This window comes from Pangasianodon hypophthalmus, chromosome 5 (genome assembly GCF_027358585.1).
Source record: "Pangasianodon hypophthalmus isolate fPanHyp1 chromosome 5, fPanHyp1.pri, whole genome shotgun sequence".
Lineage (NCBI taxonomy): Eukaryota > Metazoa > Chordata > Actinopteri > Siluriformes > Pangasiidae > Pangasianodon > Pangasianodon hypophthalmus.
Window position 1 is genome coordinate 24644974 of NC_069714.1, and position 18838 is coordinate 24663811.

An 18838-nucleotide genomic window follows, 5' to 3' on the forward strand; every position below is an offset into this window, starting at 1 on the left:
ATCACTCTGGTACAAGCAGAATAACACACTCCAGTTCATGTGTTATTGCTTGTGGCTGTGTGTTGTATTGTGCATGTAGGCTTTGTAGCAACCTCTGTTTTTGCTTCCATCCAACACAAGAGGAGAAAATGTAAATACTGTGCATGTTAAGAAAATAGATATATGTATTATTTATCACATACTCTGCTTTCCTACTTAATTAAAATGTTAAACAGCTTTGATTTAAGAATGATTGACGTCACAGCTCATGAACAGTGTAGTCATCCCTCGATTATATTGCTTATGTGCAAAGATTCATCAAAGTCTTGACAAAATCTGATTTTCTGCAGATGTCACTTTATTTTGTACATGTGAACACTGTCTATTATTGACAGTAAGGTTCCACCCGGGTTTGTGATTTAGCCACACACACACACGCGCGCACACACACACACACACACACACACACACACACACACACACAGTTGACCGTCTGACCTGCTGTTTGCTTCTGCAAGGTCTAATGATCTATTTCAGCGCAGTGGGATCCAGCGCCCTCACCGGTGTGTCTGAGTCATTAGTGTCTGAATCAGACCTCCCCTGCTGTCCTCAGTGCTAAACCAGGTTCTGTTGGGTTGCATAAGGCTATGCGATATGCCAGGGTCTCAGACATGCCAAAAATGGCTGTGGTACCTGTATCGTCACACACCTTGCCTGAGAATTTGTGCCAGAGGACATGTGGAACGAAACTTCTTGAAGCACCAGGCAGTGTCCTCTGTGCAAGAACACAAAATGAAACACACTCACACCCACTTGCAGATCTCTATTGCTTTAAGCACTGTCTCACCCTGCAGTGCAGCAGATGCTGAATTTGTACAATCGTGACCTGTCGAGAGAGAGAGAGAGAGAGAGAGAGAGAGAGAGAGAGAGAGAGAGTGTGTGTGTGTGTGTGTGTGTGTGTGTGTGTGTGTGCATGTGTGCATGTGTTTCAGGCACAGTCAGTATCACTTGGGAAAAGAGGATTATTAATCACCTGCTTCAGCATACATGGCTGCCTCCCTTGAGTCTGAATCAGCTACGTGTGTGTGTGCATGTGCGTGTGTGTCCGCGCTCTTTCGTAGCATGCGTGTACTAGGAGATGGAAATACGTCTTTGTTTATTTGGATTTTCTTTGAGAATTAATTCACTAGGGTTATAAGTAAGCAACCCCTGTAGGTGCCACAGCTACAAATCACACATACATACACTCACATGGACACTTTAATATTTATTTTTATAATATTTTATTTTAATATTTATTTTTATAATATTTTACATTTCCACAGCAATCCGGATGTTCCATGCTGAAATTTAAGTGAGTGATAACAGCAGCTTACTAAAAAAAACACGCAGAATGTTCTGTCATGAGTTAAATCTTTTGCTGTCATGCTGTAGCAGTGCACAAAGTTAAACTATTATTCCTTAGAAAATGGTCAGCATCCATATTTAGCTAAAGTTAGCTTGACAGTTTATAACCTGCCAAGAAAAACAAAGTTTATTCTTCATTCCTATGTGAGATCTGAGATATGTTGTCTTATGTGAAATGTTTTTAATAATATATATATTTTTTTTTGCGCTAATATGTACTGTAAGTGCAGGTTTATATTTATTTACTAGGCTTTTTGTCTATCTTTGTAAGTCTGAACGCCACCATTGATTGCAGACGGCCCCCTACATGCAAGAGCCAAGACAAAGTGACATGTCTGTCTTTCTTTGTTCATTCTCTCACTCTCTGTACCGGATCTCTAACAGAGATCTGTCCCCTGCTCCAGCAGCTCTCATTAACGCTGAAGTGATTAGTTCTGACACCAGCGTGTGTCACGTCGTTTGGCTAATTGGTGGATGACGGCGCCATTTCCCGCAATTACACAAGGGCAAGAACCCCAGCGTCACCTTGGGATCATTTTAGCCAATCAGGGCAGAGAGTGCATCCAGACGCAGCCAATCCGGTGGGTTTCTCCACAGTGAGTTAATTAGGAAAGACACTGTGTAGTCTGAGAGACTTTCCCCTTATATGCTCGTCTGATATTTTTTTCAGGACAGTCACTGTTCACAGACTGAAATCATGTGATTGTCCAACTGATTCCACTGCAATCGTCATGGTGACAGTCTGCACAGTGTGGAGTCAGTAATTCCATCTTAATTTATTGCCTGTGACGGCTGTGTAATAGAGAGTGTGTTATTGACAGCCGGTTGTGTAAGACACACATTGAGGAAAGCATTTCAGGGTAAACATGTTTGTGACAGCAGCCAGAGACTGTGACATGTGGCCTGGCCCTGACAGACAAGGCCAGTGACTGTCAATCTGTGTGCGCGCACACGTGTGTGTGTGTTCCCATGAGCTCACCAATTTGTCAGTCAGGAGAAATAGGTCTTCACGCTCCACTCCATTTAACAGTTGCAAACAAGTGATAAGGCTCAGACATGCATGTACACAGCTGGAGGACAAACAATAATGTTACATAAGTGTATGTGTTAGTGTTAGAGCTATGTGTCTCTCTCCATTACGATACACAACCACCTGTTCAGACGTGTAAATGACTATTGTGCAAACAGTTTGATTGCAGTAGAAGAAAAAGTTTTTGCTTTGGGGAGTAGGAGGTCAGGCATCATTCACTGTGACCGGTAGGCACAGAGGTTTCACCTCCTTCACTGAGACTGATGGGTTCAGAGGCCACACTTCCTTCCTTGGGATTGGCAGGTACAGAGGTCACGCCTTCTTCATTGGGAATGACAGACACAGAAGCCACGCCTCCTTTATTGGGACTGACAGGCCCAGAAGCCAAGCCTCCTTCTTTGGGACTGACAGGCCCAGAAGCCAAGCCTCCTTCATTGTAACTGACAGACATGGAAGCCACGCCTCCTTCACTCTCTCTAGATTACATTCTAACACTAGCTAAGATCTTTTATTCGTGCTGCCTTTTTTTTTCCCCACTGTGTGTTTTCAGTCCCCTGAGGGATAAGGAATGTTGGCCCTCTTCCTGAACTCAAAGTCAGAGGCATGAGTGTGTGTGTGTGTTTGTGTGAGCGCGCATGCATGTGTGTTAGTTCGGGTAACGCCCTTAGCATGTCATCATTTCTCTTTTTTTTTATTTCTCTTCCTCCTTTCCCCAATTCCAGCCTTATCTCACATCTCATTAGAGTTAAAGAAGGCAGACACAGAATTTCTCCATTCCACTGCACAGAGACATGACTGTCATCTTTCCCTCCAAAACACACCATTGCCTTTTTTCCCAAGCTCTTATTCTCTTTCTATCTCTCTTTCTTTCTCTTTCTATCTTAGTCTCTCCATACATCTCCGTTCCATTCAATTCATTCACTGAAGTGCTTCACTGGCATGACAAACAAAAATTACCGAAGCTTGGGGTAACAAATTAGATGAGTCATGTCAGTATTAGGCTGATAAAATTGAAGAAATTAAACAAGTCTATCACAGTATAGAAATGGAAATGGAAAGAAAAAGTAAATTGAAGGAATATTAAAATGATTTTGAAGCGCTTATATCAGGGAAGTGTGTGTGTAGTGTGACTCTGTCGTGCATTGGCCATTGAATTTGATTCACTGTTTTGTGCAGTGAGTTGCGAACCTCAGCTGTCAGGTTAACTCAGTGAAGCTGTATGACATTTCATACAGGGATGGTTTGTATAGTAACTAGATAAAAATCCATCTCGTTTCTAAACATGCACACAAACGCACACACATCCGTGGTGCAGGCTTTTTGTCTGTCTGAGCCCATTAACGGAAAGTACTTTACAACGAGACACAAACCAGAGCAGGATTTAAGAGCTCATCAGGGAGCCATAGGAAGAAACTCCCTGCCCACACACACACACACACACACACACACACACACACACACACACACACACACACACATATCATTGCTAAATTTACAGTGCATCACTTAACTAAAGAGATGTCACCTACAAAAACTTGTCTCGTGTCTACTAGTTTGTAAGTCCATGTCATGCTGATTTCGGCTATTTTGTATTTTTGATTCAATTTTATTTGTATTGTGCTTTTAACAATGAATATTGTCACACAGCAGTTTTACAGAAATATGTAAATTTAGGATATAAATTTTAAATTTATAAATTCATCCCAAATGAGCAAGACAGAGGTGATGGTGGCAGGGAAGAACTACCTGAGATGATATGAGGAGGAAACCTTGAGAGGAAGCAGACTCAAAAGGGAGCCCATCCTCATCTGGGTGACACCAGATAGTGCAATAATAAATTATTCCTTCCAGAACTGCGTGCTATATGGTCAAAAAGTGCAATTGTGTAAACAGGAAATTTATTATAGCTTTAACATGAAGTCTATTTTGTTGAAGTTATCAACTGTTCACTGATGGAGACTTGAGTGCAAAACTGTTCGTGGCAACTGCAGTCCGAAGCCACGAAGTGGTACCATCAGCAGGAATCTCATGTATCTTTAGGATGTCCATATGGAGCCATCCTCAGCAGCAGCAAGTGCTTTCCATGCAGTGAGAACTCCAACCAGAAGTAGGGCATCAGGATGGATCAGGCAGGCCAGAGAGCAGAAGGGGTCAGGATCACTGGTATCTCAGGAGTATCATGTGTAGCTCGACAGAGAAGGGGGAGAGAAACAGAGATTAGTAGGTATGCTTATTGTCACGTAATGGTTAAGGACAATGTACAGTCCATGTATTTTGTTCAGCATCCTGTTGGTCAGGTTCAACAAGGCGCAAACTTTTTTTACTTGTTGAGTCTACAAATTTATGCATGTAAATGTGTACATGCTGTGTGTGTATAAGGGCTGTCAATTCCCTTTATGAATTTCACTGAAATCCAAAACATGATGTTGAAGCACCTACAACCTACGTAGCTCATTTTAGGGCCAATAAAATGCTGTTTAAAACTCAATCACAGAAAAAATGATGTGTCTATATATGTACATGCCTTTTGGAAAATGGTACATGTAATGTTACTTATTTTTATTTGGAATGTTGAAGAATAAATGAAAATCATACATATATATATATATATATACATATATATGATTTTCATTTATTCTTCAACATTCCAAATAAAAATAAGTAACATTACATGTACCATATATATATATAATTTATTCAGAGCACTTGATGTCCTACATATAACAGACATGTAAATAAAATGCGTATCAATCTTTGAACTTTGTGTGTTTACTATGTAAAGATCACATTTAGCAAATGTATACACTTTCTATTTGCATTTCTAAATGTGTGAATGGGTGAGTGAGAGAGAGAGAGCGAGATCTGTGCTTTCCATAGTATCCTCAGTGACAGTAGTTTATCTCTCTAACACTGAGCTGATGGAGAGAGCTTCGCACACTGGCTAATCCAAATCAGGTCACGGCAGCACACACACATAAACACACATACACACACATACACACACACCTGATCTGCCTCATTTCCGGCCACAGTGAACAGGCACTCATGAGGAGAAGGGTGATGGAGAAGGACACGATTGGGTGCCTCTAGTTTTTCGTCAAACACATTCTCCTAGTCAGCCTTGAGCTGACACCTCTGGTTTAATCACTTGCTCAAGATTGGTTGTGTATGCGTTTCGGTGTGTGTGTGTGTGCGCCTCCACATGCCTCATTGTTCTGCAAAAAGCTTGATAACCTCAGACAGGGAGCCTAAGCCTGTGTGACCCTTATATGTACTGTATATATGCTCAGTTTCTCACTTAAACAGCTTTCCCACTCTCTCTCTCTCTCTCTCTCTCTCTCTCTCTCTCTCTCTCTCTCTCTCTCTGCAGGGGTCTTGTGGAACTTGTCCTCCTGTGATGCAGTTAAGATGACAATCGTCCGCGATGCCTTAACAACTCTGACCAACACTGTGATCATTCCCCACTCGGGCTGGAGTAGCTCGTCCTATGACGATGACCACAAGCTCAAATTCCACTCGTCACTCGTGCTGCGCAACACCACTGGCTGCCTGAGGTACAAACAGCCCTGCACCTCCCCCTGCTGGAGGAGGAGGGTTATACACACACACACACACACACACACACACAATGCTTAAGTTTCCTAGTAGAACTTGAAGAGGATTATAGATTGATTTGATGTTTATTGTTGAAATTCTTATACAAGTCATGAATATTTGTGCGTTTATGATCTGATTAATCTGCAATTAGCTACAAAAATATCCTGTTCAGCAGAGATGCCATGGTAGTGCGTCATTTAACTATACATAACAGCCTTTAAGGGAAAAAAATAAAACAGTTAAACTTAAAGCATAAATTTGGTAAAATAACATTTACAATGTTCTGCTTTACTCCAAATGTAGTTGGTCAGCAAGATATGTTTGGTGTTAGAGGCTAATGTGGCTAACCAGGTAATTTAATCATATGACTACCAGTTTAGCAGCGCACACACACACACACACACACACACACACACACACACACACACAGTCTCCCTCCCTCTCTCACTGATTCACTCATTGAACTCAAGAGCTTCTGCACACTTTGCGTGTGTGTGTGAGCTTTCATTAAATCTCAGATATGAAATTGTGGTGAGGTGATGACCCTCGGGGTGCTTGTTGCCATAGGAACCTGAGCTCGGCGGGAGAAGAGGCCAGGAAGCAGATGCGCTGCTGTGAAGGGCTCGTTGACTCGCTGCTCTATGTCATCAAAGCCTGCGTCAGCACCGCCGACTTCGACAGCAAGGTATACACACTTCTAAACATGTACATGCACCTGTTGATATTATTATATTTACAAAGAGGAAAAAATGATAACTTGAAAAGCTGTTTTATTTTGACATCTCTATAGAATGCTTTATATTATCAAACCTTTTGAAGTTACTAAATTGTATTCTGTTCTGTTTATGTGAAAAAGGGAAGTATGTTAATTGTTTTAAAATAATTTTGTTATATATATATATATACATATAATTCTTACAGTGGGTTATACTGAAAGGCGTTAATCCCACTTACAATTCATTTTTGTCACTGAAAACCCTTTTTCAGCATTGACCCATATACGTCCTCTATATGGAACACGTCTTGCTGCATAGACACACACTGCAGAGGGGAAAAACTTTCTATGTGATCGAAAATCTACGCTTCAACAGTTGAACATGCTACAGTTAAGACTTTAAGGCAGGGTCTAATTCCCACTTTGCCATATCTTCCTGTCTGCTGCTAGTGTCCTGCATCTCTATTTCTGCATTAGCTCTGATCTAGATCCTCCTCCCTCCCAGCACGCACAGATATGCTGAATTAAAGTCATTTGTTTAGGTCTTGCTGTGCCGAGCAGCTGCTCTGGAATATAAGGAGGGATTTTTGTGAAACAGAAGTCGATCACTATCTTTTACCTAAGGCAGAAGGCATTTATCTTACTTCTGTTGACCTTTTTCCCCCATTAGTACTCAGGGTTACAACTCATGGGTGGGGATAGCAGTGTTGTTCATTGCTGAATGGATATGCAAATGGAATAAAAAGTAGATTAAATAATCTAGATCAACGATGCTATAGTTTTGCAATCAAAAGCAACAGTGTGTGTTTTTTCCTTTTTTTTCTACCATAAAATCTGATATTTTCTAATTATACAGAATGCTAAGGGAGGATTTTAGTACACTGATGAAATCCTTACAATATTTTTTGTGTTTCATCATGTTTTTGTCAATGCTTGATGGTTTTAATTTCTCCATGGTACAGAATTTATTGTCTTGTCATTGTCAACAGAATTTATGACCTTTTACAAGCTGTTCATCAGTTAGACTTTTCTCAGTTTTTCACTCAAACAGCATCTCAAGCAATCACTTTCCTGTCTCTTTCTTCTCTCTGTTTCTTTCTTCTCTTTTTCTGTCTCAGATTGTGGAGAACTGTATTTGCACTCTGAGGAATCTCTCGTACCGGTTGGAGCTGGAGATGCCGCCTTCACGGCTGATAGATAATCAGGAGACGGACGGGTTGCTGGGGACGGAGTCACCCAGTAAAGAGGCAGACTACAGCTGCTGGGGGAGGAAGAGGAAGAAAAAGAGGAAGAGCGTACAGGAGGAGCAGGTGAGCCACAAGAGACTCCATGTTCTCATACACCCTTGCTATAATGTTCTAATTAAGCAATATCGAATGAGCAAGAGTGCGCTTATACTGAATATCGGCATGGCTGTGATTCAGTGTAGGCAAGAAGCCGCAGGCTGAGTGCCGTAGCTAATCATAGCTATGACAATATTCAGTAAAATTGCAATATTGTTTTATACAACAGTTCTATAAACATGAAATTAATATTGAGTAACTGACATTTCAGACACAGTATGGCCAAATATCCTTTTTATTTTTGCTCCGCTAGAGGAAATAGATCCCAAAGAAGCCAAACTCAATTTATAGCATGTCGGTTAGATGGCTAGCTAGCTGACACTGATTTGTACGTAACTGTTAAAGGTGCTTCCGGTAAAATTGGTGTCCATTCTTCCTTTTCATCTTCATCTGAGGAGCTTTCATATTTTAAGTCAAAAGTTATATTCCTGAAAAGTATTGACGTTGATAATGTTGCTAACTCTAATGTAGTAACCATTTCGAGCGAGGAAGTGGATTTTTACGTTGCGAACACGGAGTGATGCACACAGTGACCCATCCCTGTGCAGTTATAGGAAATATAAGCACTCTTGGATGGCTGTTTGACCAATCAAATTAGTGGACCGGAACTAACTTTTGTATAATGAGCCTTTTTCTCTGGCTTTTAAATTTCCAGTCAGTTTTTTTTTATTTATTAAAGAGCTCTTGGCCAAGTTCATCAGCAATCAGTGTCAGTTTACTCATCTTGAATAAGTTGATCGTTACCATTTCTTTATTAGCAATCACACTAATACAGCTTGGCTTGTTTATTTGCAGTCAGTTGAAGTATTCAGGAATAATTGCCTCAGCAAATCACAACACTGGCAGAATTCAGCAGTCTCTGCGATTGCATTACAGCAGTTTACAGCAGTATGTGCCATAGATAGTGTCCTATATACAGTAGTTTTTGCTGCCTCACTCCCCTGTACTAAGTGTATGAATTACACTTTTCTGGCTGTGTATTTCTGTGTGGATCTGATTTTAACGATGCTCTGGCAGACAGCGATATGAAGATGTGAAAGCATGCCCATGCACTTGTGCTAATTTTCTACAAAGAATGTATTTTTGCTGTAAGTTCACAGTGTTGGCTGCATTCAGTTCAACGCCTGCTATAACAATTAATCTGTTTTTTTCAGCAGCATAGTTGTTTCTAATAGGAGTTAAGGATTTGCCGATAATATAGTATGTGCGTGCTGTCTTGTTCAGTGGGATGGTGTTGGGCCGATCCCCGGCTTCTCCAAGTCTCCTAAAGGCGCTGAGATGCTGTGGCACCCTGCAGTGGTGAAGCCTTACCTCACTCTACTGGCCGAGAGCTCCAACCCCGCAACACTAGAGGGCGCTGCTGGCTCACTACAAAATCTTTCAGCTGGCAACTGGAAGGTACGTTGTGTATTGCAAAGAGTAATTACAGAATACAAACAGTGAATAATATTTTAACTAGCTCCAGTATTCATAATTAAACAGTCAAACTTTAAAACTTTAATGTATACAGACTGTCAGCCGTACTCAAGTTAATCCTACTCTGTCCTCGTGTATTTGTGCAGTTCTCAGCGTATATCCGTGCAGCAGTGCGGAAGGAGAAAGGTTTGCCCATCCTGGTGGAGCTGCTGAGGATGGATAACGACCGTGTGGTATGTTCTGTAGCCACAGCGCTCAGAAACATGGCACTGGACGTCAGGAACAAGGAACTGATCGGTCAGCAAGCACATCTGTCTTTGGCACATCTGTCACTTCATGATAATGTTGATAACTGAGTAGAGCTGCTACAAATATTTAATAGCCACTGAATACACATTTGTGTGTGTGTGTGTAACAGGGAAGTATGCGATGCGGGACTTGGTGAACCGGCTGCCTGGAGGAAGCACCACTCAGCTGTCTGATGAGACGGTGGCGGCCATTTGTTGCACGCTTCATGAGGTCTCCAGCAAAAACATGGAGAACGCCAAAGCTCTCGCCGACACGGGAGGCATCGAGAAACTCGTCAACATCACCAAGGGACGTGGAGAGAGGTCCGCTTAACTCAAGCTCACACACACATGCGCACACGTTAATACACAAAGGCTTTGATGCTTAAATGAATCTTGTTTACTGCTAATTAGACAGCTTGGAATGAAAGCGGTGACTGAGCGTTAACATTGTGGAGCTAATGAACCCTGTTATCTGTATAGCAGCTCTAGATGATGATTGATTGGTCCTATATTTGGCTGTGCTGTAGGTACTCGATGAAGGTGGTGAAGGCTGCAGCACAGGTGCTCAACACACTGTGGCAGTACAGAGACCTGCGCACCATCTACAAGAAGGTGAGTCAGAGAATAACTGTGACCTGAAAATGGCTGTACTGTTTACTGTATACACTTGCAAATCCAACAAATAAATGATATTATTGCTTTGTATTTGTAGAAATAGAAAGCATACTTACATGGGGCCTTCATAATGCATTCATAAGCATTGCATCTTTATAGAGCAGTAATGGAGACTTTATGAAAAGCTTATTTCAGAATTCTTAAGGTGACATTAATGTTTTATGTGACTTTATCTTAACATGAAAGAGAGACAAGAATCCTCAGTTATCATTATGGCAACAGATCGATCGTATTTTTTTTTAATCCTTGCAAGTTATTTATCCTTGCAAGTATGTTTTTATTAACATCACATAGAGTTAATATCACAAGAGCTGTAGAAAGTATACACAGTGCTGCAGATTTGATTACCGCTTTAGTTTGTGGGCATTAAAATCATTCATTAGGCACATGGGCTTTGTAAATAAGTGAAGTTATATTACGGATTGTGCTTCGTAATATGATTCTAATTTGTTGAATGTAAAAGGTCGGCAGTGCTCGGGTTAAGGAACATTGAGTTCCACGCTCCTATAAGAAGTAAGATGACAATACCTTATGAATGTGCTGTTGGTTACTACAAAATAATAACGTTTAAAATAGCAGATAATAAATTCGTAAAAACAATCCAGCCATAATGGTAACTGGCGTCTCTTTCATGTAATAAAGTAATACAAAGCAGTATCGGAGATGATTCGTTCATGGCATTGAGCATATTTTATAACATCACAAACTGAGCTTGCACATGACACTTCCTGAGTCAGTGGTATACAGAAATACTGAGAAAGTCTCAGTTTTAAAATGGGAAAATGTGAATTTAGTGCTGCAATTAACCGAAATGGCAACTCGTATAACATGAAAGAGCCGTTTATGAGCTATGGACAACACACAGGAGTTCAACAACACATGTCATTTAATCTTCACTGGCAAATTTTTTATAAAGCCATATAATAATATGCTTCTGTTTGTAGTGTGCATGTATGTGCATGCTCCATTATGTGAATACATCTATGTCTATGGGTGTAAGCAATATACTGTTTATATACAGTCAGGTCCATAAATATTGGGACAGTGACACAGTTTTGGTAATTTTGCCTCTGTACACCACCACAGTGGATTTGAAATGAAGCAGTCAAGATGTGACTGAAGCGTAGACTTTCAGCTTTAATTCAAGGGGTTTAACAAAAATATTGCATTAACCGTTTAGGAATTACAGCCATTTTTTACAGAGTTCCTCCATTTTCACAGGTTCAAAAGTAATGGGACAATTGAATGATAAGCAGTTTCATGGCCAGCTGTGGCCTGTTTCCTCCTTATATCATGATAAATTAAGGAGATAAAAGGTCTGGAGCTGATTCCAAGTGTTGATTTTGCATTTGGTAGCTGTTCATGGGAACTCTCAATATGCCATCCAAAGAGGTGTTGATGCAAGTGAAGGAGGCCATCATTAGGCTGAAAAACCAAAACAGAACTATCAGAGAGATAGCAGAAACTTTAGGAGGGCCAAATCAACAATTTGGTGCATTCTTAAAAAGAAGGAATGCACTGGCGAGCTCAGCAACACCAAAAGGCCTGGGAGACCACAGAAAACAACTAAAGTGGATGATTGCAGAATTCTTTTCTTATTGAAGAACAACCCCTTCACAACATCTAGCCAAGTCAGGAACACTCTGGAGGAGGTAGGCCTATCATTGTCAAAGTCTACAATCAAGAGCCACCTTCATGAATGTAAATACAGACGGTTTACCTCAAGATGCAAACCGCTGATAACACTCAAGAACAAAAAGGCCAGATTAGACTTTGCTAAAAAACCTCTAAAAAAAAAGCCTGACCAGTTCTGATGCAAGATTAACTTGTACCAGAATGATGGGAAGAGAAAAGTATGGAGAAGGAAAGGAAGGGCTCATGATCCAAAGCATACCACATCATCCGTCAAACATGTGGAGGCAGTGTTATGGCATGGGCATGTTTGGCTGCCAATGGAACTGGGTCACTGGGGTTTATTGATAATGTGACTGTTGATAGAAGTAGCAGGATGAATTCTGAAGTGTACAGAGCTATACTTTCTGCTCAGATTCAGTCAAATGCTGCAAAACTGATAGTACAGCGCTTCACAGTACAGATGGATAACAACCCAAAACATACTGTGAAAGCAGCCCAAGAGCTTGGAAATTAAATGTTCTTAAATGGCCGAGTCAGTCACCTGACCTCAACCCACCTGAGCTGCTTTTCACTTACTGAAGACAAATCTGAAGGCAGAATGACCCACAAACAAGCAGCAACTGAAGATGGCTGCAGTAAAGACCTGGCAAATCATCTCAAGGGAGGAAACTCAGCATTTGGTGATGTCCATGGGGTCCAGACTTCAGGTAGTCATTGACTGCAAAGGATTTACCTCCAAGTAATAAAAATAATCCTAATATTTATGATTATATTAGTTTGTCCCATTACTTTTGAGCCTGTGAAAATGGAGGAACTCTGTAAAAAATGGCTGTAATTCCTAAATGGTTAATGCAATATTTTTGTTAAACCATTTGAATTAAAGCTGAAAGTCTACACTTCAGTCACATCTTGACTGCTTCATTTCAAATCCACTGTGGTGGTGTACAGAGGCAAAATTACCAAAACTGTGTCACTGTCCCAATATTTATGGACCTGACTGTATATTGCTTAAAGAGCCAGTGTGTGTGTGTGTATGCGTGCGTGTGTGTGTGTGTGTGTGTGTGTGTGTGTGTGTGTATGCGTGTGTATGCGTGTGTGTGTGTATGCGTGTGTATGCGTGTGTATGCGTGTGTATGCGTGTGTGTGTGTATGCGTGCACGCATGTAGGGCTCTGATATGTGTTTGCTGTCTTGTAGGATGGCTGGAATCAGAATCACTTCTTGACTCCTGTGTCCACACTGGAGAGAGAGCGCTTCAAATCTCAGCCCACATTACCCTCAAACTCCCTGCAGATGTCTCCAATCAATAAGACAGGTGCTTGTGTGTGTGTGTGTGTGTGTGTGCCTCAGGGGAATATAGCACAGTGATGAGGAAATCAGAAGAACGCATATGCAGTTTAATATAGTCTATAAAAGACACTTTATAAATAAGCTTCTAATGTTTGTGCTTTGCAACGAGGAAAAATTCCACAAAACAAGCTCACCTTATCAGCAGCAGTGACAGTGACTTTGTGTGTTTAATCAGTAACAAACAGAATGTGTTTTTTCCCTGCAGCGGGCAGCACCACCTCGTCTCCAGCAGTGTTGGGGATTAAAGAGCAGCGCTCTGATTACCAGAGGACACAGCCACCTATGCAATTTTATAACTACCAAGGAGACAGCAGTGTTCATAAAACCCCATACACAGGTATATAATAAGCAGCTCAAAACATCAAGCACCGGCAGATTAACTCTGTCAGGATATAAAGTTGTCTCAGCTCTAAGATTAGATTAGCCTATGAAAGGAGTTTCAAGCATTTAAGTGATTTAATCAGGCATAACATCAGATATGAGCTACAACAATAGCTTCTGACATCAGTCCTGTTCCTGACTCTAATAAGACATGGTTTATTTTAGTAACTTCATGCCGCTGTAGCTCAGTGATTAAAGTACTGCTAACAGGGTTCACACACGGTTCCTGGATTCAGCTCAAAAAGTGCTGAATTCATCTTAAAACAAATTTACATTTTTATTGATCTCATTGTCCATTATTCAAAACTGTCATGACACCTGTTCATGACTCATGTTCATCTCAAGTGATCAGATTATAAGTGGCCAGCATTAAGGACGGGTATGAACACAGTCATATAGATCTCTGAGACACATTGTAATCCAATCACAAAACCATTTTTTTTCACATAGCATGTGAAATGTGAATGCTAATAATCTTACAATAATAAGAAGAAAAATCTTAATTTGTGTGGAACCTTTCACACATTAAATGCAGCTCATAGTTCTTCACAAGGAACTGAAAAAGACATTATACTACAGTTAGTTCTGGTCCATTAATTTGATTGGTTGGGTGGCGTTCCAAGAGTGCTCATCTGTATAACCGCACTGGGATGTTTCACTGTGTGTATCACTTCACTAGTCTGTGTTCACCACTTCCTAGTCTGAAACAGTTACTACAGTAGAGTTAGTGACATCATCCGTGGACATGGTAAACAATACATTTCATGAATATCATTTGAATACTAATTTCTTGTTTATAGAACTGTTGTATAAAAAAATTGTTTAAAAAATATTATAAAAATGATACTACATAAAACATTGTGCGGTTATACTGAATATCGGCACAGCTGTGATTAGCTGCGGCACTCGCCCACTACGCCGAATCACGGCCATGAAAAAATTCTGTATATCCACACTCTTGCTCGTGCAATATTGTTTAAATAAAAGAGATAATAATGAGAATCAAGTAGGGACATAATATGAGCAGCAATAATAATAGTATATAAATATAAATCATTAATAAACAACCTGAGAAAAACATGAATGAGTAAATAAAACCATAAATCATATAAAATAGTGTTTTAAAAACACAAGACTGAGAGTCACTAAAAAAAAATGGAAGAATGTATAAAATCAGTTTGTAAAAGATAAAAAAAGAATGAGATTAAATTAAGACAGATGAAATTATAAGAATTAGAGTATATAAAAATTTCGAACTGCTTTTGAAAATCTCGATACATAAAAACAGAAAGCTGCTTTGTCACGTCTTTTCTTGTTGACTTTCTGCAAACCTGCAGTACTGAATCTTAAGGATTGATTTAGCACATACAGAGACAGACAGTCTATACTGTAGGATAGTGCTAGTCCATTCTGTGCCTTAAAAACTAGTAGCTGTACATTAAAACCTGTTTTTAAAGAGACTGGGCACCAGTGTTGTGCCTCATTGTGTCCCGGCAACATCAAAAGACTGCCTAGTGAGCTACTCCATAGGAGGTGCATTCAGTGTACATGAAAATGCCAGGCATGAACAGTTATACCCCTCAGCTGTCCACTTGTAATCAAATGAGATGCACCTAATGCTCACACCTGGTTTATCACCTTCTGAGTGAGGAAATAAGTGTGTAAGTGTGTGAGGTAATGAGTGTAATCCATCTTGGTTGAATAATTACACATTTCTCAGGTCATCCATGAAAACCAAAACATAAGAAAATTTATTTTAAAGCATTGGATATGAAATCACTGGCTTACTCACTGTGTCTATTTTAGGGTCGGTGAAATCATCTCCGTTTTTTCTCAGCTCTTACTCCTCGCCCAGCAGAGATGAATCCAGGAGAGGCCAGGTAAATCCCACACACGCCACACACTCATCTTTGCCACAGAACAGTGTTTGTTTTACCTAAACAGTGCCTCTGTGGCTGACAGTAAAGGAAAGATAGAGAGTCTAATTATTAGGTGTCTTGTACAGTGTCAGCTGAGCCTTAGTATGTGGACGAGTTGACTTTCCTCCACACCTAAACTCCACCAGGGGGCAGTGTCGTACTGAGCACTGATGGTGGGCTAACTGATGAAAAAACCCGAGTTAAATAATCCTAATTCTGTGCATCTACGTAGCAATTAGTTCTTTCAAGCTAATTTATTTGCCCTAAGTACCCCTTAATATAGAATAATGATACGTGGAGCTTTTGTAACAAATGGCACAACTTTTTAGCATGTTTTTCACTGTGTGAAATATATAATTACTGTCACGATTTATTATTAACTTCTAAAATATACAGTGGGGTCTAAACAGGGGTGGATTAAGGTCCCAAGGTTCCCCCCGCAAACCACATCCTAAAACACACTTGAGTGAAATCCACACGTTTTACCATGTTTTAGTTTAAGTCTGAGGATGATAACTCTCCCACTTTGAGTTTTATGAACAATTTTTTTTAGACAAGTGAATTTACTGAAAGGATACCAGGAAAGCTGGGTAACCACACTCAGAATTACTCACCACACAGAATTACATTTTTATATGCAGCTTTCTCTCTTTGCAGTTTTGGGAGTGACCAGACTTTAAATTCTAACACATTTTGTTTGTGGTTGAGATCCATGAAAAAGAGAAAGATATCTGAGTTCAGGAAATCCTGTAGGTTTCAGAATGATATATAATAGAAAATGTCAAAATTGACCACGAGAAGGGATTTCCCAGGTCAGAACATTGACATTATCTAATAACAGAAACTCCTTGGACCCTTATAAGGACTGAGATCATTTCAGGGCTCTGTCTATAATTGTACGTTTTGTGAGATGTGAAATATGAGACCTCCATAATTTAAACACAGGTTATATTTAGTTTTAATCAAGTTACAGACGAAAGGGGAGTTACAGACGAAATCCAACATCCAACATGTGGAAGAGTTTCTGTTCAAGCTAAATAAATTTTATCAGTATATTTCAAGCAATTTATTAAACAAATTGATATATGACTTGAGCCCAGCTGTATATACTGAGCATTACATGTGCGATGTTTCTTGCAGCAGCACATATATTACGCAGATGAGACTGGACGGAGGGGCTATGAGCCGTATCGGACGTACGTACAGTCCCCGCAGGGATATGATGACCCATACCTGGAGGAGACGGTGCAGTACTCAACTACAGACTACCCCACACAGCCTCACACACTCAAAGCCACCACCAACTATGTGGACTTTTACTCCAGCACACGCAGAGCCTCGTACCGCACTGATCAGTACCCGGGCTCGCCAGACTCCTGGGTATAGAGACACGAAATACGGACAGACAGCACCCTCATTACTGTGTCTGATTTGAACAGAGATGGATTCTGAACGTGGCTGATGGGAAAGATGAAAAGAGTGGACGTGTAGCCAAAGAAGGAAGAGAAGCAAAGTGTGTGTTTTATCAATGGAAGCAGAAAGAAAGTAGAATTGTTGTGTGTGTGCGTGAGTGTGTGCGTGAGTGTGTGCGTGAGTGTGTGCGTGAGTGTGTGCGTGAGTGTGTGCGTGAGTGTGTGCGTGAGTGAGTGAGTGATTAGCGAGCCTGATGTATCTGTAGACCAGAGTTCTGCTCTGATTTTATTTTCTTATGGCAGTGCATGTGACGGTGGCCTGAGAAAGCAGTGTGTGATGTGCAGAAAGGTTTGCGTCAGAGAGTCAGACAGGGAAATGTGTATGAACTGAGACTGAAATCAATCATGAACTTATACCTGTAAAAAACAAAAGCAAAAGAAATAATGATGATAATATTAATGATGATAAATAATGATCTTAAGACATTAGCTTAAACAGAGGGAACAAAAGTGTATACGTACTTCTCGTTGAGATTGTGAATGCCACTGAGTCTTGTACATTTTCTTCAGAACACTGTAAATACAGAAAAGAAAGAAAATGCAGTGCCACATTAAAGAGATGTAGAAATCTATAAATATACAGAACTAAACGCAGAAGGCTGCGGGCCTGGCACCATGATACTACAGTCTATCTGAAGTAATAAAAATTCATCTTTGTTTTTTTATAAAGCTGTCATCTCTTTCTGTGTGTGTTTGTTTTATTTCATTAAAGGTGCAGTTTGGACTAATTTCAAAGATATGCTAGAAAAACAGAAAGATCTGTTTACACTTTTTACATGGTTTACATTGGCCCAGAATTGTCTTTCCAGTTAAAACCAAGCTGCTCAGATCTGCCCCTTTTCCAAATATGGAAGCTGTCATGCAATTGATGTTTCAGGAAGGATGTAAGGCTGGTTGAGGTGAAGCAGAAGGCTTGTTCTTTGACGGCGCTGACAATTACAAACTGCTCTGTAGGAGTACATATTCTCCATTTCTCCTTCTGCGTAAGACCTTTCATAAGATTCATCATTTACATTTAGGAGAATCGCTGCAGACATCTTAAGAGTCGTTCCATTTTTTATTTATTTTTTTTTTTTAATTGGTCAGCTGAAGTGAAGTTTGTGTTTAAGTATGTCTTCTTAAAACCCTGAGGGATGCAGTGAACCTGACCACAGACTGAAGCAGAATGAATTGCAATTTGATGCAGGTTTTCTTTTCAGAACAGCAGTAAGATATCTTGTAAGCAGGAGCAATGTAAAAGCATTTTCAGAGCTTCATGAGGTCACATTAAAATGGCGAGGACACATTTACTCAGATGATGAATATGTAGCAGAATACTCAGAGTAAGAGCACTGCAATGAATATGTAAAGAGAAGACGCTGATCCTCTGACACCTTATGCAGAGTTCGCTGAACATTTCTGCTTTAAGATAGAGCGATGAAAAGACGAGCTTATTTCCATTTAATCACTTGCTAATATGAATCCATCACTGACCCAGAAGTGTTAAAGGAGCATCTCAGTATACAAGCATTTATTGAATGTAATGGATCCAAATGTATTGCACTCAGTAAGTTGGAGTCAAAGTAAATGGAGAAAAAGTGGTAGATAGAGGAAATATTCGAGCAGCACACTTCCATCAGGACAGAAGGCA

General features: G+C 40.2%; 1 protein-coding gene across 14 annotated transcripts in view; it reads left to right on the plus strand.

The window, feature by feature from the left end:
* Nucleotides 1-17882, plus strand: part of LOC113523655 (plakophilin-4) — a 125404-nt gene extending 107522 nt beyond the window's left edge. For 11 of the 14 annotated variants that reach the window (XM_053234282.1, XM_026909720.3, XM_026909647.3 and 8 more), the window contains 11 exons: nt 5787-5970; nt 6581-6698; nt 7847-8038; nt 9296-9469; nt 9634-9784; nt 9906-10098; nt 10305-10389; nt 13284-13401; nt 13642-13773; nt 15624-15697; nt 16877-17882. In XM_053234282.1, coding sequence (XP_053090257.1) covers nt 5787-5970; nt 6581-6698; nt 7847-8038; nt 9296-9469; nt 9634-9784; nt 9906-10098; nt 10305-10389; nt 13284-13401; nt 13642-13773; nt 15624-15697; nt 16877-17122 — 1667 coding nt within the window. In that variant the 3' untranslated portion in view covers nt 17123-17882. The remainder of the gene's footprint in view (nt 1-5786; nt 5971-6580; nt 6699-7846; nt 8039-9295; nt 9470-9633; nt 9785-9905; nt 10099-10304; nt 10390-13283; nt 13402-13641; nt 13774-15623; nt 15698-16876) is intronic. The other 3 variants (XM_053234278.1, XM_026909678.3, XM_053234280.1) reach the window with 1 other exon arrangement.
* Nucleotides 17883-18838: the final 956 nt, after the last annotated feature.